Source organism: Bactrocera tryoni, unplaced genomic scaffold (genome assembly GCF_016617805.1).
Source record: "Bactrocera tryoni isolate S06 unplaced genomic scaffold, CSIRO_BtryS06_freeze2 scaffold_25, whole genome shotgun sequence".
Lineage (NCBI taxonomy): Eukaryota > Metazoa > Arthropoda > Insecta > Diptera > Tephritidae > Bactrocera > Bactrocera tryoni.
In genome coordinates, this window is record NW_024395977.1 from 7,067,432 (window position 1) to 7,089,119 (window position 21,688).

At 35.3% G+C, this 21,688-nt stretch overlaps 3 protein-coding genes across 4 annotated transcripts in view; all 3 read right to left on the reverse strand.

Annotated features, from left to right (window-relative positions):
• Positions 1–11,870: 11,870 nt before the first annotated feature.
• Positions 11,871–13,862, reverse strand: LOC120780514. Of its 2 annotated transcripts, none has more exons than XM_040112784.1 (2): positions 12,301–13,862; positions 11,871–12,243 (listed from the first exon to the last, which is right to left on the reverse strand). In XM_040112784.1, the coding sequence occupies exons 1-2, from the start codon at positions 12,682–12,684 to the stop codon at positions 12,181–12,183; spliced, it is 447 nt and encodes a 148-aa protein (XP_039968718.1). In that variant the 5' UTR covers positions 12,685–13,862; the 3' UTR covers positions 11,871–12,180. Both variants share the same exon structure in this region; 1 of them encodes a protein (XP_039968718.1).
• A 37-nt stretch (positions 13,863–13,899) lies between these two features.
• On the reverse strand, positions 13,900–15,572 carry LOC120780616. Its single transcript, XM_040112879.1, has 2 exons — positions 15,274–15,572; positions 13,900–15,185 (listed from the first exon to the last, which is right to left on the reverse strand). The coding sequence occupies exons 1-2, from the start codon at positions 15,557–15,559 to the stop codon at positions 14,968–14,970; spliced, it is 504 nt and encodes a 167-aa protein (XP_039968813.1). The 5' UTR covers positions 15,560–15,572; the 3' UTR covers positions 13,900–14,967.
• Positions 15,573–17,724: 2,152 nt separating this feature from the next.
• Positions 17,725–21,688, reverse strand: part of LOC120780582 (kelch-like ECH-associated protein 1B) — a 108,646-nt gene continuing 104,682 nt past the window's right edge. Inside the window, exon 6 of the mRNA XM_040112842.1 lies at positions 17,725–18,622. Within this exon, the coding sequence (XP_039968776.1) occupies positions 17,826–18,622 (797 nt within the window). The 3' untranslated portion in view covers positions 17,725–17,825. The remainder of the gene's footprint in view (positions 18,623–21,688) is intronic.

The following is a 21,688-nucleotide window of genomic DNA, read 5'->3' on the forward strand; positions in this document are numbered from 1 at the left end:
TCTTTTTCCAGCAGTGCCCAGTATTTTTTCGTTTGCTATAATGTTGATACAATGTTGGACGAGTTCCTGGTCTGTGCCGCAGAGAGAAATGTTGGTTTCGACCGCTTTAATGAATGCTTTTGGATTATGATGGTCGTCTAGTGGCTTCATTCTCCGGAATTGATCCATGATGTCCCTTGGTGACATGTGAAATCTGTAGAATTGTGGTTATTGGTTTATTTGTAGTTGTAGTAGATGTTGAGCATGTTGTTGTTGCATTTCTTGTTGTTGGGTTTGGAGCAATTCTTCTTGCCTTGCGATAACCCTTTCCAGCTCGGCGATGGTTTGGTTTAGATTCTCCATTGTAGTAGTAGTTGTAAATAGGGCGTTTTAATTGTGGTTTGAAGATGTGGTCCGCGGAGTATTTCTTTTTGGACCAGTTGTGGAAAAGTAAAGATGTATTCTCCTTTTATTTAGAAGTCTTTTAAACGTTGTAGAAACTTTTTTATTTGTATTTTGTTTCTATTTCTGGATGCACATGAGCTTAATTATTTCTAGGCCGCTGTCCTTATTATTTTTCGGGTAACTGTATATATAGCCTTTGCTTTTAGAAATTTCTCATTAACTTTTTATTTTTATATTTTTTTTCTGTTTTCAATATTTTCACTATAACCAGTATTACTTGGCGTGTTTTGTTTTATTTTGATGATTAAATTCGGTTGTCCGTAACTGTATACACTTTTATGTTTTAGAAATGTTTTTTTTTTTTTTTAATACTTGCTAAATTGTTTAATTTTCAAAAAAATATTTAAACTCTTTTTCTTAATATTTTTTTTTTCGTTTTCGTTTTATTTTTTTTTCAATATATATTTGTTTTTTGACACATTAATAATATTTCAATTCTTTTTTTTCTAATATTTTTCGCGTGTGAATATTTTTTGTTTAAACTGTGAATTGGTTTTGTTGGTTCCGCAAAAATATTTGTTTTTAATTGCTGTTTTTTTTCTCTTTTTTTGTGGCGGTTCACAAAACGGTTTTAAAAAATGTAGTTGCTTTTTCCGAAACTGTGCTTTATATATACATATATGAATATATGTATATACCGCAAGTTCCGTTCTTACTGTTTTAACGCGTGTTGCAAGCTGTAAATTTTTGCTTTGATACTGTACTTTTTACGGCAAACAATTTTGTTTTATATTAAACAGTTTTATTTTACTGTTTCTTTGATTTGGAACTGTGCTTTATATATATATATATATACCGTAATTTCCGTTGTTATTTTTGCAAGCTGTAAATTTCTTAAATCTTTGTCGAAACTGTACTCTTTCTTTGTGATACGTGACACTAGCACTTTTTGGACGACTTGCAACTTTCTGTAAATTTTTTTCTTTTTTAGCACTTATTTCGCTTCTCTTTTCCTTCAAGATTTTAATGCTTTTTGTTTAATGCTTTATTTTCACTTATTTTCAACAAAAAATTTTCTAATTTTTTTTCACTGTAGCTTTCGTTTTCTTTTTTTTTGGAAATTTGAGTTCGATTTTCACCAAAAAAAAATGTTATTTTTGTTTTTTTTTTTTAATTTTGCACTTTTGTTTCGTTTTTTTATAGAATTTTTTTTACTATTTTCGCACTTTCTATTTATTTTAAACTTTTTGCACTTTTGTTTGTTCTATATATCTCACTAATTTCACTAATTTATGCATCGTTTACTTTTTTGTAATATTAATGATTATTTTGATTCTTTTTTTCTTTTCGGCATAAAACTTTCGCTTATTTTTTTAATTAAACCTTTTAAATATTTTCGGCAATACGATTCGATGCAATTGATCTTTTGATCAAAGTTAACCCGACTGCGCCAGTTATGGTTTACAAAATAAAAAGCTTCGGCCTTTTTTTGACAACCGTATTTATTGAAGTGAATCTTAAGACTGACTAACTTTTTATTCCTTATTAGTTTACATACTCCTTATTCTAATGCTAACTGTACTGACATTCTTAGTTAGTTAGCTTCTAATATTAGGCTTAACTGTGTTATCGTTCGACATTAGCTTATTTACTTATATTTACTTATATATACTTTTTTATATATATATGTATGTATATATTTATGTTTTCAGTTGAGTTGGCGTTAGCAGACCCGAAATACGCTCACTCTCTTATTCCGCAACTAAGCCTAATGTGGAACCTAATTTTATGTTAGTAAGCTATTAGGCATTTACTATATACATACATAATTTCATTCCATATTTTTTTAGGTTTTGTTGATGGGTTTATGCTGGAGGTGAGTTCTTCAAATGCTTTGCGCTTTGCTAATTTGGCGTTTTGCTTAAATTGTGCGTTTGCTTTTTTGTATCTCAATAGATTTTCTGTTGAGCGAACGGTTTTGTATTGGTGCCACAAATTCTGCTTGGAAACTTGGAGTGTGGATAGTTCGGAACTCCACCAAGGAACGGTTTTATTGGATCTATTTAGTTTAGTTTGTGGTATGGTGAGGTGAGCTGCTGATCGTATAACTCTTAAGATTTTAGCTGCTTCTTGGTTTATGTTATTAGCAATTGGAGAGGCTGCACTGATTTCTTCGCACATTTGACCGAATTTCTTCCAGTCGGCTTGGTTAATTTTAAATCTGGGTGTGAATTTTACTAAGGATTGGTTGCAGACTGAGGTTATTTGGGTAAGGATAGGGAAGTGGTCGCTTCCATGCAATGAGTCAAGGACTTTCCACTGGCAGTTTGAGGCTAGAGTTGCGGAACAAAGTGTAATGTCAACTGTAGAAAAGGTGTGGTGAGTCGAAAAGTGGGTGGGAGCACCATTATTTAGTGATATAAAATAGGATGAGATTAACGCGTCTTCAATTTTTTGTCCTCTGGAGTTTGTGTAATCAGATCCCCAGATAGTACTCCAGGCGTTGAAGTCGCCTCCAATGATGCATTGCGTACTGAATTGGCTTAGAAGTAGTGAAATATCAGATGTAGAAAAAGTATCTTTGGGAGGAATGTACATGCAAACAGCCACTATCTTGGTTGTTGTATTGATGTCGATCGCTAGTGCTGAGAAACTTGTTTGAATAGGTGATAGCTTGTGTTGAATATTCCTTTTGACTAATATTGCAATTCCTTGCTTTTTACTAGTGATCTGAGGTAGATTGTAGAAATGCCCTATGTAATTTTTGGGAGTGTAGGCAGTTTGGTTTTGGGGTAAGTGAGTTTCGGTTAAAAGAATGATGGATGGGGAATAGTATTTAATCAGAATTTCAAGTTCGTGATAGTTATTGAGGTAACCATTCATATTCCATTGCAAAATTGATAACATGATGAATAGCAAATGATATGGAGGTAAAACGAAAAGTTATGGGAGAACGAATATATGCATACACACACGCATGTAACTGCTTTTGACACCCTGCGAGCACAGCGCCGGTAGCCACATGCAGTGAGAGATGCATTACATTTCGAAGTCACTGTTATGATCAGCAACGCTCTTTGGCTCAGCTTGTACTGAGTCGGAGAGCATTAGACCACCACAGTCGTTATTTCTGGGCGAGGGGAAGATATAATTGTCACTTGAGGTGGATTTGATTGTTGAAGAATTGGTGAGAGAGAAGGGTATGGTCAAAGTAGAATTAAAAGGTGAATTGGTGATTGAAGTTTTGTTGTTTGTTGGCGTGGTCGTGCTAGAAGCCCATGAATGGGCGATAGATTTGTTGGAGTTTGGTAAGCTAGTGTTAGTTGAAGTGTTATTTGAAGAGGTGGAAATTTTTTTTGAAGCTTGAGGTGAATTTTTTGTTTTGTCGTTTTCGGAAGGTTTTGATGTTGTGGAGGCTGAAGTGGGAATGTTTGGAGTGGTTATTTGTGCAGGTAGAGAAATTATTGTTGAAAAGGGTGTAAAAGAAGAGGTGGAAGAGTGCTGAGATCTGTATTTAGTTGCTGCTTCACGCATGCTGCATTTGTCGATGGTTTTTATTTTTAAAATTTCTTTAGCCTGTATAAACTTGGGACAAGTGTTTGCGGAGGAAGGGTGTTCGCCTGAGCAATTCACACACATGGTTCTTGAGCATTCGCTATCATTGTGAGGGGGGAGACTGCAGTTGACGCATGTAGGAAGGCCTTTGCATTTTTTTATTGTGTGTCCGAGCTTTTGACAGGTTTTGCAGCGCATCGGATTGGGATAGTAGGGACGGACTGAAATTTTTCGCCAGGCTACATCAATTTCCTCAGGTAGCTTGTAGGCATCAAAAGTGAGGAGCATTGCACCTGTTGGGACTATGACACCTTCAAGCTTCTTCTGGAATTTATACACTGCGCTTACTCCATAATCTTCAAGGCCTTCAATAATTTCTTTTTCAGGCAAATGGTTAAGAAATGGCGCAAAAATCGTGCCTTTTACGGAGTTAAGTTGTTTATGGTAATTGGCTGAAATTTTGCAGATGTTCGAAAGTGTTATCGTGTTTGTGAATTTTTCAGCAGTTTTTTTTATATTTAACTAGTAAGAGAAGACTTCCGTCACGCAATTCTGAAATGGATTTAACATCTTTGCTAATGCCTAAAATGGCTTTATGCACCGCAAAGCATGAAAAACGTGACAGTGGTTTATTGTCTTCTAATGATTTAAGAACTATGTATTTTGGGTCTTCGTTTTTAGAGATGTTAATGGGGGGAGCTCAGGGAAAGTCTCTTGAGATTTGTTGACTTTTTTTCGTTTTGTATGAGGACTAGAGGAAAGTAGGGCGAACCTATTTTCCCCTGGATTGTAGGCCCCAGGGGGCATTATGAACACACCTTACACAACCACTTATAACTATTTAGTTCACAGAGTAACGAAACGGTATACCGAAAACAGACAAATAAGCGAATACTGATAACACACGAAAGAGTGAACATCCGCACGCGTCAGAGGTTAGTCGGTGACTGTTTTGCAAATACATCTAGCAACGCAGTAAAGAAATATTGGTTGCAGTTCATTTTGGCGTAAAATTCAATCGCTTCGCTTATTTAAAGTGAATTTGGTTTTTATTTATTATAACGTTTAATAAAGATACATTTTGTGTCCATTTTAACTGTTTATTTAATTCAATGCGGATTTTATTAAATATAATTATAATCAAAAAGATCCTGGCTAGTATGTCGCTGAAGGTAGTGATTGTTTTATAAATTTGTGAGATTTGTACAAATTGTGTTTTTTATAATTCAATAGATTAGAAAACGAGGAAGTTGCAACAACTATTCTGAGGTCGCTAGTGAGTGTCCGGTTGAACATGGAAAGAGTATTTTCAGCAGGGCGAGATAAAATGTCATTTCTGTAGGGTCAAGTTCTTCGAGAGATGCAGAAAGTTCAGCCGGACTTTAATCAAACAAGGGAAACGATTTCCCGGAAGTTTCTGATTTTATTGACCACGTATAAACGCATCAAACAGCGGTGATGCAGTATATGGCGTACGACGTATGTCATTCAATCAATCTACACTAAATATTCTGCAATCGTCTCTCCAAAATACCTTCAAGGAAATATTAACAGTGACGGAGGATAATTTATGCGATTGGCCCAGTGCTGGCGCTAAAAAGAGAATAGTGAATTCAGGCAATGAAACACTTAAATTTTTCAAATATGCGGAAGAAAAGGAGCAAGAATGTCACGAGGAAGTACTGGAGCTCGAACAGAAAAAAGTCGAAATTAAACAAGAACGGATTAAGGCACTTATTGATTTGAAAAATATTTTACAAAATAATATTTAAGTTTTACATTGAATGTTAAAATAATCATCTCTATATATGTGACATTAATATAATATATATTTTATTGTGGAATTAATTAAAACTCTGACCGACTTGAAAATTTTTTTTTATTAAACTTTAGTTGTATCTTGCATTTAATTTGAAGACATTGATCTCCAAACTTGTTAAATTAATACTAAAATATTAATGTTTAATAAGTTATATGTATATACATGGGAAAATAAATGTATTAAATCTAAGATGCATACAAAGTTGCCAATTATTTCTCCTCGCAATCATCAATGTATTGATGGGAATTCTGTTCTTGGATTATCAACATTAGTTGTTCCAATAGTTATAGGTACGCACATGATAATGTTATAGATGACACTTTTTTTATAGGCTTGACATTAATGTAATTTAAAATTTTAAATTTTTGTTTAAGAATACTGAAATGCTGCTCTTTGTGGACTTTTGTTGAGCTAAGATAAAAATTAAAAGTTCGTTGTTCCCGGTTGAGTTTTCCATTGCCTCTATATGGAGTCATTAGGAACTTTGAAATAGAGTAAGCAGAGTCGCCTAAAATAACTGCATTCTCATCTAGTTCTACTTGGCCAGTAGTTATAGCTTTGAATACTGGGCTATTTTTTATATACTTTCACGTCATGGCAAATTCCTGCGTAGCCAATAAATGTATCCAAAAAACGAAATTTGTTGTCATATATGGCCTAAAGATAATATATCTTTGAAAATATTCGGGATATATCTAATTGCAAAATTAAGTTCACTTGCATTATTATGGAATGGGTGCCTTTTTGATTGTATTAATTAATGGCATTCTCCTTTTGGGTTGGTATTTTAAAATTAGTACCTTCTAGACCCCAATTGCGAAATGAAACGGATTATTTATACTGTTCTGAAATCTTTCCATTATCTCATATTGGCACACAGCGGAAGGCCACATTACAAAAAATAGTTTATGAGCTGTTGTTTTAAATATGTGTAAGCAGTCGCTTAATTGCCTGAATTTTCGAGTAGTATTTACCAACCTCCACAAGGTAACATATAAGCAAGCAGTATCCAATACGCCTGCGCCGATTGCTAGTCAAAAATGGTTGAATAATAGTGAATGAATGGAAAGTATCCTGCGGAAAAATGTATGTGTTTGTATTTTACGAACCATTAAAGAGTCGCGCCATTCGAAAAAGGCTAAAAAAGACGTCATCCCGATAACTTTCTGTGATTTTGAAGTAGTTCGCTACTTTTGGATTTAAAGTTTTTCGCCAGCAATAACTTCCTCATTTTTTGAAGGATTCATTCTCTTTTCGTGTCTCCTTTAGAGAAAGCATTCTATTAGGTTGTCAAATATCTCCCTTCCGCCTTTTTGCTCTTTATTCAATTTTTTATAAAAAGTGTTACAGTGATCGGATTTAGTTCAAATATGCGCCGTTTCGTTAGTTAGTCTGTTTCCGTCGGCAAGTTTAGAATACCCCCCTCGTAGAAGCCCTCCTCCTTATTTGCGAAGAACTGGGGCAGCCACTTTTCACAATCCTCTTTTGAGTTCAACTTTCCACCAACAAGGGCGTTCGCGATGGACAGGAACAGGTGGTAATCACTTGGCGCTATATCCGGGCTATATGGTGGATGCAATAAAACCTAAAATCAGAGCTCCCGTAGCTTCTGACGAGTCATCAACGAAGTGTGTGGTCTGACGTTATCCTGGTGGAACACTACTCCCTTCCTGTTGGCCAATTCTGGACGCTTCTGGTCGATCGCCTGCTTCAAGCGCTTCAGTTGTTTGCAGTGAATGATAGAATTAAGCCTCTGGCCATATGGGAGCAGCTCATAGTGCATGATTCCCTTCCAATCCCACCAAACACACAGTAAAACCTTCCAGGCTGTCAATCCCGGCTTGGCCACTGTTTGGAACGATTCACCGGCCTTCGACCACGACCGGTTTCGCTTGATATTGTCGTATGTGATGCTTTTATCATCGCCAGTCACTATACGCTTCAAAAATGGGTGGAGTTCGTTCCGTTTCAGAGGCATATCGCAGGTGTTGATTCGGTCCAGAAGGTTTTTTTGCGTCACATCCAGCTTTATTATGTATCCAGCCTTCTGCAGATGGTTTAAAATGATTTGGTGAGTAACTCCTATCTATTGAGCGATGTCACGAGATGCCACATGCTGGTCAAACTCGATTTTTTCCATGATTTGATCGGTATTCGTCGTCACAGGTCTTCCGCCGGCTGGCTTATCCATAGTGTCGTTTTCACCCACTCTGAATCGTCGAAGCCATTCCTCCGCAGTTCGAAGTGCTAGAGTACACTCCACCAAACCACCAATAATCTCACGGAACGTTTTTCTAGCGGATTTGCCTTTAACGAAGGAAAACTTTAAAACAGCGCGAATTTCGGCGTTAGTGAACTCCATGTTTACACGTCTATAACTGTTGGACGCAATATCCAAACTAATCATGCATAGCGTCGTTTTGTAGGTTATGTCAAGACCTTTCAAAGATGTACAGCATTGCCGGATACGAGCTCTGTAACGCTTTATATCGGGTGATTTTTTAAGAGCTTGATAACTTTTTTTTTAAAAAAAAACGCATAAAATTTGCAAAATCTCATCCGTTCTTTATTTGAAACGTTAGATTGGTTCATGACATTTACTTTTTGAAGATAATTTCATTTAAATGTTGACCGCGGCTGCGTCTTAGGTGGTCCATTCGGAAAGTCCAATTTTGGGCAACTTTTTCGAGCATTTCGGCCGGAATAGCCCGAATTTCTTCGGAAATGTTGTCTTCCAAAGCTGGAATAGTTGGTGGCTTATTTCTGTAGGCTTTAGACTTGACGTAGCCCCACAAAAAATAGTCTAAAGGCGTTAAATCGCATGATCTTGGTGGCCAACTGCCCATGCATCCCGAAAAATGCACTGTTTGGTGTGGTTTGTACGCTGGTGGAATCATTGGACCGTATTTTTTCAAAGATGCTGTTGGACGCAACGTTACGGTGAATGGCGATCGCTATCGTTCGATGCTAACAAACTTTTTGTTGCCAAAAATGGAAGAACTGAACTTGGTTGACATGTGGTTTCAACAAGATGGCGCTACATGCCACACAGCTCGCGATTCTATGGCCATTTTGAGGGAAAACTTCGGAGAACAATTCATCTCAAGAAATGGACCCGTAAGTTGGCCACCAAGATCATGCGATTTAACGCCTTTAGACTATTTTTTGTGGGGCTACGTCAAGTCTAAAGCCTACAGAAATAAGCCAGCAACTATTCCAGCTTTGGAAGACAACATTTCCGAAGAAATTCGGGCTATTCCGGCCGAAATGCTCGAAAAAGTTGCCCAAAATTGGACTTTCCGAATGGACCACCTAAGACGCAGCCGCGGTCAACATTTAAATGAAATTATCTTCAAAAAGTAAATGTCATGAACCAATCTAACGTTTCAAATAAAGAACCGATGAGATTTTGCAAATTTTATGCGTTTTTTTTTTTAAAAAAGTTATCAAGCTCTTAAAAAATCACCCGATACATGCCGCGAAATTCAAAAAACAAAAAGGCGGAAGGGAGATATTTGACAACCTAATATTTTATTTTCCAATTCATCAAAAATAGTACTGATTAAAAATATTTCGCTCATTTTTAGTTCAGAAATGCAAAAATTTCGATGCGCAGTTTCGAATATGCAAAATTCAGCAGCATCATCCGCTGTGCAAATACGTAAAGCTTCCAGAAATTTATACATTACCGAAAAAGCCCAGCATTTTGTGCCTCTTCTGTACAACAAAGTCTTACCTGAGCTAAAAGCAAAAGCTGACAATAATTGCAATATTTGGATATAGGTAGAGTAGACAACAGGCAGACAGAGAAACAACTAGTCAAGAACATTATTATCGGAGTATTGACGAATGATATGCCTGAAAGGACAAAAAGTTATTCAATGTTGCAACTGTTGAGCTGTCAATACTACCGCAATAGCTGCCTTTGTTAACGACAGTTTATCGTTACTTTGGCGAAACAATGAGTTAAGCTCTACATTCAATTCAGGTCGTCCAATTGCTAATTCTTATACTATCTATTTCGTTCAATTGCAATGTAGGCAAGGTTTTTATTTACTACTCCGTAGCAGCACAATTTCTAGAATTATTGCTATGCTATCGCTACCGCTCTCACTTTGTCGGGAGCCACAGCAGAGCCATAGCATAACAATGTAAAAGTACGTGCTCTGCTCCGAGTTTTGTTAAGTAAAAAACTATGGCTGTAGCGAGAGCGAGAAATGAAGGGCTATGCTCTGCTCTGCCGTAGCGGTAGCAAAACAATGGGAGCTGTAGTAGAGCAGTGCTAATGAAAATTATACAGCTCTCGCATGTGTTTGTTGTTTTTTTTCTTTTTTGCTATTCCATTCTGTTATCTATGTACATACATAAATAGTATATAAAAGAAAGCCGTATTAGTTACAACATTTATAACTCAAGAATGGCTGAACCGATTTGGTTGAAAATTGGTGGGGAGGTAGCTTAGAAACAGAGTAAGGGCAGAGGATACTAAGATACTTTTTATCTCTTTGTGTCAAAATTCAATACAACTCATAAATACAAAAATTATATTTCAAATCATAAGCATTCCTTCAAAATTCATATAAGAATCATTTGAAAATTTTAGTAATCAAAAAATAGAAAGAAACTAGCTTACCCGGCGCGCTTTGCTGCGCAGTTCGTAAATATATTAATAATATATTCAATTTTTTTTAATATAAATATTTATCGGCTATTATACTTCATTTAATTTTTTTCATTATAGACATTTTTGTCATCTTCTTTTTAAACATATTGAATATTCAAGTATGCGATAAATTTGCCAACGCAATTGCCTATTTTAAGATTTTATGAAATATCCACAAACGACAAATCTAAATTTTTATTTATTTGACGTTTGAGTGTAAACAAAAACATAAGAGAAACAAAAAAATAAGCATTTGACATGAATGAGTAATGTCACATTATATTGTTACTTGAGCAAAAGTCAACTTATTTAGAAAACAAAAAAACCTGAAATTTCATGGTCTATAATTATATTCTGCGATAATAATTACTCTGTATTTGAAAATAATGTGATTTTCCATTCATAAAAGTGTAATAAAAAAGTAAGTTAATAGCCAAACAAAGAAGTCAATAAGAAATACAATAGGGGTATTCTCTTGCTCTTGCAAGATTGCAGATTGCAAAAATACTATACCAAAATATACAAGAGCACGAGAGCACCCATTGCAGAATCTAGTGATATATGAATGGCTAATTCGGTCAATTTGTTGTGAATGACTATTAAGCATGGCTATTGTGATTTGGCGCACCTTCTGCATACATTTTTAAGAAAAAAACTGTAACAAATCTTTAAAATTTAAATAGAAATAATAAAATCCATTTAAAACTTATCTTCCTCAACAATTTAACGACGTAATATGTCTTTATGTAAAATGGCAACTACAACAGGGTTGCAATTATATTTTTGCGTGACATTGCACGCAAATATACATAGGTTTTGGTCTGACATATTTTACAGCCCTTGCAAATATTTTTCTGCGTGTGTTTGTTGTTGTGCCGTTGTAAATCTGCAATTCTTGCACCGTGCACCGGGTTTTGCAAGAGCAAGAGAATACCCCTAATATAATTCAATATAATAAAAAAAAAAATTTTATTTCCAAGTATACCATACAAAAAATGACGATGAAAAGATTCGATATGAGAAGAACATTCCATTCTAATTATCTTTAAGAAAAAAACTGTTGTTGTTCAGTCGATTGATAGCCCATCGTGCTTCAATGTAAAATTCAGACCGGAAGAAAGGGAATACCAGGATGTAGAGCAAATTCTGAATTGCCGATTAGCAAATATCAAGCCAAGTAATGGGAAATACTGGTCGCGAGAAGCTATCAAATATTTTGAAGAAATTGCATTGAACGAATCTTTCACTATGAAAATAATGAAACAAATAAACGAAATCTTTTTCATAAATTTAGACGATTATGAATTAAGGATGAGAATTGACCAAGATATGTATTGTTGATAAAGGATATGCAGTTCATGAGAATGCATTCGTATGATATTATCCATTCACTCCATAAAATTGTTATAACGCTAACATTGAGAAGCGTACATAAATACGAATAATAAGAAAATTGTCATAGCGATTCAATAAAAAATTCAACAAAGTAATACTCTTCAAACATTGAAAGTATTTATTCTTCAGTTTCCTCTTATTTTTACATAAGCGTATATAATAAATTGTAAATCTTAAAAATTCGAGCTCTAATCTAAAACATTTTGATAAACAACGTTCTTAGTTTTACTGTCCGGTGCATGAATGAATAAACGATGTGTAGTACTGACTCTCGAACATGCAACATATAATTGCCCATGTGAAAAACATGATTCTTCCAAATTTACTCCGCATATTTGAAATGTTTGTCCTTTTGCTTTGTTTATAGTGTTGGCAAATGATAAACGCACCGGAAATTGCAGACGTTTGAAATTGAATGGCATGTCTGTTGGAATCATTGGAACAGATTTATATTCTTTAATGATTAAAGTAATGAACAAACCTTTAAATTCAAAAGATGTGGCGGTGTACCAGCTGGTTCCAATGAATTCAGAAATTCAATTGGATAATTCACAGCTTCATCTTCATCCATAACGCTGTCAATGGATTTATAAGTTATGACTTCACCTGGCAATTTTTCTTGAATTTTAAAGTTCATTGCATTGTCGTGTATATTCTTCGGTGCCAATATTGAACGTTCTGCTAACCAATCATGGCTTCTGCGATTCTGAATGATATTTGGGAAAACGCATTCGACCAATTCTTCTTTTGTTTGCAAAATTGTACAAAAATTTTCGGGCAAGGTGATCATTTCCGATATCCAACAATTGTTCCGAAAACTGATGTGCAGATGAGTCGTCTTGTAATAGGATACACATATTGACATTCAACGCCAATTTTTTCACAAATCTCCAGAGAGCAGAAGATTTCAGACATGCATTTATTTCATCGGCAGGAGTTGATCGAGAAGGAACTGGCAATGTTTGTCGAAAATCACCTGATAACAATATCAAGGCACCACCAAACCGCTGTTGATTTCCGCGTAAATCTTTCATAGTTCGATCCAATGCTTCGAGCGATTTTTTTTTGGCCATTGTACACTCATCCCACAGAATAATCGCTGCTTACTTCAAGACTTTTCCCATTGCTGAATTTCTTGAAATATTGCATGTCGGCATTTCACTCACTTGCATGTTCAATGGCAATTTTAATGCAGAGTGTGCTGTTCGTCCTCCGTCCAATAAAGTGGCAGCAATTCCAGAAGAAGCAAGGGCCAAAGCAATTTTTTTCTGTGATCGAATAGCTGCCAGAATCAATGTAATAATGAATATTTTTCCGGTTCCACCAAGTGCGTCCAAGAAATATAATCCGCCAGTGTTGTCAGAAACAGCTTGCAAAATTGTTTGATATACATAGTTTTGTTGATCATTTAATTTGTCAATATTTGATTGCACAAATTCAATCAATGCGTCACAATTGAATTGGTGTTGCAATTCTTGATCCATCAAATCATGCATCGGACGATCAGGTGAAATCATAGATAACTGTGATAATGCTTTATGCGCAATTTTGAGACACATATCTTCAATGATTATTAATGCTTCATTGTACATTTCCAAGGTAATTATCAAATCTGGATTATTTGACGTACGACGCATCCGAATCAAAATATCTTCCGTCATGTAATCTTGATATTTGTTCCATAATTCCAGTGGATTCGATGGCATGCATGTTGATATTATAATCGAGAAAAGTATTCTTATTTGTTGTGGTAAAGATAAAACACATGCATCTTGAAGCGTCGATTCCCAATGTGAACCGCTTTCCAACAAATGCAGTAGGTGACATGCCTCGCGATACGTCTCACATAAATGACCATCAACTATTTTCAAATATTCGAACGATCTCGGTCCTTGAACGTTCACCAATAGCAATCGCAAATAAAAACATTCCGCGTTGTTGGGATGAATCGTATACATTCTGCCCAAAGTATCTGTTGAATATATTTACACGACCTTTGACCTTTGTGACCATTAACTGCTGTACCCTGTTTACGTCGTTGGAATTCTTTTGATGATGTATTCATGTGTAATACTGAGGTACATCAGTATATAGCAAACTTCTGGCAAATGTATCGGTTTCACAAAGTCGAAAAAAAGCAGTTAAAGTAGTCGCTGGTGGTTGTGCTGCTCTCTGCTGTATGTTTTCAGTAGTAAAATAAACACGTTGACCATTTTCAAGATGCACCGCTAGATGAACAACAACAGGATGTCTTTCGTGCAATGGATTCGAAAATATTCGCCAAATTGCTTCTTTGCTGCTAATGTATCGGCCCATTTGATATCGAGTAATTTCATCGTTCCTATTGTCAGCATCAGGTACTTCAAAGACAGCCATATCACTTCCTTTATTCACATACTTGCAAATATATTTGATTGACTTGACGGAATTACAATACTCAACGTTAATGTGAGACTGAAATATTTTTGACAGAAGTTGTGAATATGGCACAACCCAGCGATTATAGACGATGATTTCTTGATGACGAATGTTCATCATTACTGATTGACCGTTATCTTCAGTAGACCGGCATCGATACAAGGGGTATCCATCATTGCCTGTTATTCTGTCGGAAGTCAATGCTCTGGGATAACGCTTTGAGCATTTGCCATCAATCATGCATGGTGAATTCATATTTAGTACGCCACATGGGCCATGAATCATATGTTTTGTGACGACTTCAAATAATTCCTGATCAATTGTTTGATCTGGCATCTCGGCTGATACGATATTATCAATTTCATCTGGTGTGATTTTACGAACCAAGCATATCAATATATGTATGTGCGTGCGGCAATCCTCTCTTTGCCATTCGATTGAATACATATAACACCGCACTTCTCCAAATACGCGCAATTTCACAATTACATCCATCAGCGCTTTTAATTTTTATATCGTGACGATCTGTTGTTGATTGACCGTCAAACAAATTATTTTGAATATCGCTCCACTTCGGATTACATGTGAATGTAATTAATAAATCTGGTCGGCCGTTTTCTCACGTATGACATCGCATCTTGAGCATATTCGTGGATATGGCGAGGACTTCCAATATAAGATTCTGGTAATATCGTCAGACGTCCAATATCATTCAAATTCCCATCATTTGTTATTGCATCACGCAAATGTATGTATTCTTCTGATCGCAATTTACTTTGATTGAACCGGATGTAATTGAGACGTTCAGTCTCAATTTTCGCATACATGTCCACAATGTATTGATGAAACAGTTTCCACATCTCAAAATGTAATTTGAACTTCCTTCGCGAATCATTAATCTGTATGAATAATAATTCATGGCGCTGACCTTCTTTTGAGCATCAAGACCTGTAAAAATAGTTTTAGAAGTTTTCAATTCAAAATCGAAATCTTTTATTTAAACGAAATATTTATGAGCACGATATATAGTATGTACCTGTGCTTGGATTAATCATTGGGATATTTATATGGTATCCATCATGGCCATTCCAGTGCAATATAGGATATTGTAATGCATCGTAACAACGATGAAGCTCCGAAACACGTTGTAATTGTTCATTTCTACGGTGAAGAATAATATCTCGAGATTGAAACTGATCGCCAACAATCACAATGGCCACCCCATCAATGGTTGGTGCATGGAATCTTCTTGAATGCTCTCCAGTTGGAGTTTTATCGGCTCTTATAACGATTCTGTGATTATCAGATGGCAACCGATCCATAGTAGTTTTGAACAATTGGACTAATTCATTGTGCTGATGAAAACAATCTTGTAGTTCGCAAAGAATTTCTCTTTTGTGTGAGAACCAATTGTGCAGCGTTGATTTAATTCACGATTTTAATCTCCGATGAAATATATTTGTAAAAATTGATGGTTAGCGTCGGGGAGCGGTAACAATGAACCCGCTAGGTGATAAATTTGACCTTGGATCTGTAATATGTATGCAATGTTATAGGAATAAATTTTTCCCTATTCATTGAAAAAACCATCAAATATTCCATGCAATCACCTTAAATGTCGGCATAAATTGATCTCTTATAATTTTTGTAGCGCCGAAAGAAGTCATTTGAAAAGACGAATTGTACTCTTGTATATGATTTAAAAAATGTTTCGATTCTGGTGATGCCTCAAAAATTAATGATTGCAATGGTTCAGGAGGCGGCTCAAATTCCGGCAATTTTACTTTCCCGTTAGCTCAACACATTCCAGCCGTTTCACCCGAGAATTTAGCCGCTTCACAATGTGGGGATATAACATCCATCATTCCAATATATCCATGTACATTATAGTCGATTGAAGGGTCGTAATCAAATGCAGCACGGAACATATCTTCCAAAACACGACGACGTATTCGCGTAGGTCTTGCTGAATTTCTTGCATGATGAGCTTCTTCAAATCTATTTCGTGGACGTCGCACTGCAGTTTGTGAAACTCTTTGTGACAACACGCCCCGAATATTTCGAGTACGTCGACCTATGTTTGATTTTGGAAGTGCCGGCACTTTCTTTAAAATAATTTCTTATATGATCACCTTGTTTGAAACACACATAAAGAGTTTTCACTGAATAATTTTCAATAATTATTCTTTTAAAGAGCCGGAATAAAAAAGCAAGCGACCGAAATTGAACGATTCAAATAATTTACAAATCAAAATATTGAAAAACAAAACAAAAAGGAATTGTATGAAAAGTCACTTTTTGGAAATTTCCAATTTTTCGACTTTTCCTTATGAAAAGTATGTATATGGTTTTTTTATATCTAAACCTTTTCAGATCCACAACGAACACTTTCTGATTTCATGAAGATTGGTTCCGCCGTTCTCGAGCGTTAGCGTTACTAACAAACAAACAATCATTTTTACTTACATACATATGTATGTAGGTACATATGTATATATTTACATATGTACATCCAAAATAAAACGTTTGTATGGGAAAAAGAAAAGGGCTGTTTTTAGGGGTTTTCCGGCAACTTTCGTAATTTTTTCTTACATAAGAACTTTCTCCTAATAATAACAAATACAACAAAAAAAAAAATCAGCCAAATCGGTTTAGCCGTTTACGAGTGATGAAATTACAAAGAAAGTGGCACTGATTTTTATATATATAGATGTAAAGTTAGGTTGAAAGTCGGAAATCACTACACCAAGTATATTGAACCTGAAGGAAAGATTGTTAGCATTAACTTTTCGCGTTATTTATGTATACTCGAAAACACTTTTCCCGCAATTTAATACTTATAACACACAAACTGACATATTTCCGGCATAAAACTGTAGTACAAGTACTATATATCTGATATTACGTGATCACTTACTTTTGCTAATCTTAGTATGACTGATATATACGGTATAAAGCCAACTAGAGAATCTTAAGTTATGTACATATATGGAGACTAGAGAAAGTATTACCACAATTTTACCCATTTTTGCCAACTGTGCACATAATTATCCGAATGATATACTCTCTGAATTTCATTAGTATATCTCACAGTCCAAATACATGGCTCTTAAATAACGTTTGTTGCAGATATGTACTTTGTTTTTTAGCTTAATTAGTGACTGAGTTATGTATAAACCTTTTTTCTGAACCGTTTTGTGAAACTGAATGTGATTCGATTCCACTCATCTATCAACATAATTCTAAAGCCGAAGATCACGTCCAACGTAATTTAAGAAGATGGATTGTTGGAATTTATTAAATATGTTAGTAACTAGTATAAGTAGTTCGACATGATTGATTGTAATTTTTTTCACCATGTGTAGCAGTATATGGTAGATCAAATTAAAAAAACAGAAGCAATTTTTAGTATTTGATTTTTTATTTATTATATTTTACCGCACAATTTTCATATTCTGAAAAAATAATCAAGATTATCACAATGAAATTCGTTTTACCTATTAAACTGAACGTTTATTACGTTAACGCAATACAACTTGGAAACTAGAGAGTTTATCCCACATACATTATATAAAATAGTATAGTTCATCATGTTAGAATATGTTTCTTACAATGCCTTTCCCGTAGTTCATGAAAATATCTATAAAACACATGCCCACTAATCCTTTTTTTCAAATATCTTAGCAAAATCAGGAAACAATGATAATATTCACTGTATTTATAATTTTCTTCCGAAATAATCACCGAAAAGTCCAAGGAAGCTATCGAATTTAATTGTTTTGTTAGTAAACACACATAAAGCGATTTTTCAAACGAAGTTAGTAATCTACTTTTATATTCATTAGAATTGTCATTTTTAATATCCTCTTTTGAATTTAAATCACAGTCACAATTTCTACAGTTACTCCCAACAAAAGATGTATGAAAATGGAAACAAGAACCCCCATTATTTGAACTATCAAATGGATGTCCTGTTTGACTAGAATTGCTACTTCCCGGTGTTTGATCGTGACTAGAATCACTGCCGTCTCGCTTAGGTGTTCCAATATCTATGCAATCCATAAAATTTGTAGCACAAGATGGTTGGTATATCACGGCGGAAGCGTGGCCCGAACGACCAGAATTTAGAGGAGTACCTTGTTCCCAAGTGTTTGTCTTAGGATCATAAACTTCGACAATAGATAGAAAATTTGTACCATCAAATCCGCCAATAGCATATAGTTTTCCATCTAAGGAAGTAAGTGATAGAGCACTTCGAGCAATTTGCACTGGTGCTACTAGTTCCCAAACTTGGTTTTCGGTGTCATACCGTTCCACAGTAGCAAGTTGGCGCATTCCGTCAAATCCTCCAACGACATAAATATATTGGTTTATAGCAGCAACACCTGCAAATTGTATTAAGCTTCATATTAATTTCATTATATATACATATATCCAAGTTAATTTATACATCCTCAATATAAAATTAATTTTTAGCGGCATGGTTTACTATTTTTATACTCTTGTAACATGTTGCTAGAGAGTGTAATAGTTTTGTTCACGTAACGGTTGTTAAACCCTGAACAGGGTATATTAAGTTTGTTACGAAGTTTGTAACACCCAGAAGGAATCGTCGGAAACCCTATTTAGTATATACATATATAAATGATTAGTATGTCGAGCTGAGTCGACTTAGCCATGTCCGTCTGTCTGTCTGTCCGTCTGTCCGTCTGTATATATAGGAACTAGTCCCTTAGTTTTTAAGATATCGTTTTGAAATTTTGCAAACGTCATTTTCTCTTCAAGAAGCTGCTCATTTGTCGGAACTGCCGATATCGGACCACTATAACATAAAGCTGCCATACAAACTGAACGATCGGAATCAGGCACACCCCCTGGAACTCCCCTGGGGGATTCCCATACAATCATTTCAAAAAATCACAATTTTTCTAGCTAAATTGCTGTTTTTTCTTTATTTTTATTTATTTATTTATAATAATATCTATTTTTTCTCTTAAGAAATTTATTTAGTCAGAACATATGCAAATGAAAAAAATTAATTTAAGTGATGATCTTAAACGAACAATAGACAATTGTGTTTGCCCTTGAGATCGCAAATGATCCTAAACTAACAATAGACAATTGTGTTTGCCCTTGAAAACACTTATGCTTAAGATATGTGTACATACTGTCGGTATGTACAGTAGATTAGTGTTAAGATGTGTGTATGCACTCAGCATGTGGTGCATATATAAATTAGGATAAGGAATGCTATAAATAAAGGAGCTCTGGGCAACCAGAGCTGAGTTCTATTTAACAACCGAAACCCTACGCGTCTTACTTTACAATTACCTTTTCATTCTTATTACCTCAAAAAGTTTACAATGAATCTACACCGCAAGATGAAGCAACTACATCAACAACTATCGAAAACCCAAAGAGTCATATACCCAAGCATGATGTTATTGTTTTTGGTGTGTCTACTGATTTGACTGATCTTAATTTACCAACCCATCTGGATATCTTGAGATATTATTTTTACTTAAGCGAACGTGCTAAAACAGAACAAAAAAAGTTTTCCCATAAATCATTCACTATTCAAGTACAAGATAAGTTGATGCCGATCAACATAATCAGAGAAGACTAACAATGAATGCATTTATGATGGAAACTGAAGAGCAAGGAGCAACGTCTATGTCATCAATGCCAACATACCAAGATCCCGATGATTCAACATACGCACCGCCACCGGTTCAAGAAGATATGGATAGAAGCACAAGTTCACAATACACACTTTCCTATCATCAAACAACATTGATAACAAGATATTTTCCGAATGCGCATAATATGAATTATCATATTTTAATTATATCATAATCATATTAATTTTTTGCATTTACATATGTTCTGACTAAATAAATTTCTTAAGAGAAAAAATAGATATTATTATAAATAAATAAATAAAAATAAAGAAAAAACATAGCAATTTAGCTGATTTTTTCATGTAAATCACCAAAAATGGTAATTTTTTGAAATGATTGTATGGGGAACCCCCCATGAGAGTTCCACTGGCATGGGTGGATCGGCCGTCCAAAGTAAGTGGGGGTCGGTCATACATTTGGACTCGATTGGAGCACTCTAAATGGGTCAAAGTGGAATTTTTCAAAATTTTCCCCTACCCAAAAGTTCGACCCAAATTGGGGGACATCAAAATTCGTTTCAGAGGTATGGTTCCTTCGGCAAAGTATCTTATTTTGATCACTAGAATATGATTTTCATAGAGCAATGGGCGATTTATTTGCCTCCCCACAAATCGACCCGGCCTAATACATATATGTATATATGATCATGATGACGAGACGGGTTGTAATCCGGATGTCCGTCTGTCCGTCTTGAGTAAAATTAAGATGTAATGTTAGTAGATGGGCGTAATCGGACCACTGCCACAGTCACAAAACGCCGTTAGACGAAAACTTATAGAGCCAAAACTAACCACTAATTTAAGATATAGAACTGTAGTTTGGCACAGAAAATCACAATAGTAAGTACCAAAAAAATTTTAAAAAAATTAAAAGAATTTTAGTGTAGATATCTTTCAAACCGTTTAAGCTAAAATAACTAAATTCGCTAAGGAAAATCCTTTAGGCACCCCTATCTACACTATAGAAAGGGATGATAACCCCACATCACTCCCCATATAACGGCACTGTTACAAGCTACTTGAAGGGCGATAAATCAATAACTAAATACGCGAGAGACATTCCAGTTTCTTTTAAGTCGTTTGTGAGTTATAGCGTCGCAAACATGGAGCAAAATAAAGAGAAAATACGGCATATTTTGCAGTACTACTACGATGAAGGCAAAAATGCATCTCAAGCCGCCAATAAAATTTGTGCAGTTTATGGACCCGATACAGTTTCCATTTCCACCGCAAAACGATGGTTTCAACGTTTTCGTTCTGGTGTAGAAGTGGTCGAAGATGCGCCACGCTCCGGAAGGACTGTCGTCGAAAATTGCGATAAAATCGCTGAATTGGTCGAAAGAGACCGGCATAGTAGCAGCCGTAGCATCGGTGAAGAGCTGGAGAACGTCTCTGCCTCTGCCCCCAATATACCCCATAAAATTATGTCCGTCCTTACACCTGTATTTAAAGCGTTCACATTTGTCCAAAGTTTGATATTTTAATAAAAAATAAATGAACAAGTTTACACCTCATTTCCCTAGTATAATGAATTCCGATTATCTGGTTGTCGTTTTTCACATCAAATCATTTTATTACATTTTGCCTTTTCGGCCGAGTTAATAGCACATACATATACATGGATGTATCTCATGTGAATATATTTTTAATATAGTACAGTGGTGTTGTGGAATCCAAGAAAGAATTGCTTAGCTGTCAGAATTGCAAACCAATTCTGATTTTCAATGGTGTCACATAATCTGATTGGATATTCGTCTTTTCGAACATACGC

Coding starts and splice junctions, on each gene's coding strand:
- LOC120780514 (XM_040112784.1), bottom strand. CDS start 12,684: ATGTCAATATGTGTATCCTATTACAAGACGACTCATCTGCACATCAGT. Junction 12,244..12,300: donor CACATCTTTTGAATTTAAAG/GTTTGTTCATTA, acceptor TGATTCCAACAG/ACATGCCATTCAATTTCAAA.
- LOC120780616 (XM_040112879.1), bottom strand. CDS start 15,559: ATGGATCGGTTGCCATCTGATAATCACAGAATCGTTATAAGAGCCGAT. Junction 15,186..15,273: donor AATGATTAATCCAAGCACAG/GTACATACTATA, acceptor CTATTTTTACAG/GTCTTGATGCTCAAAAGAAG.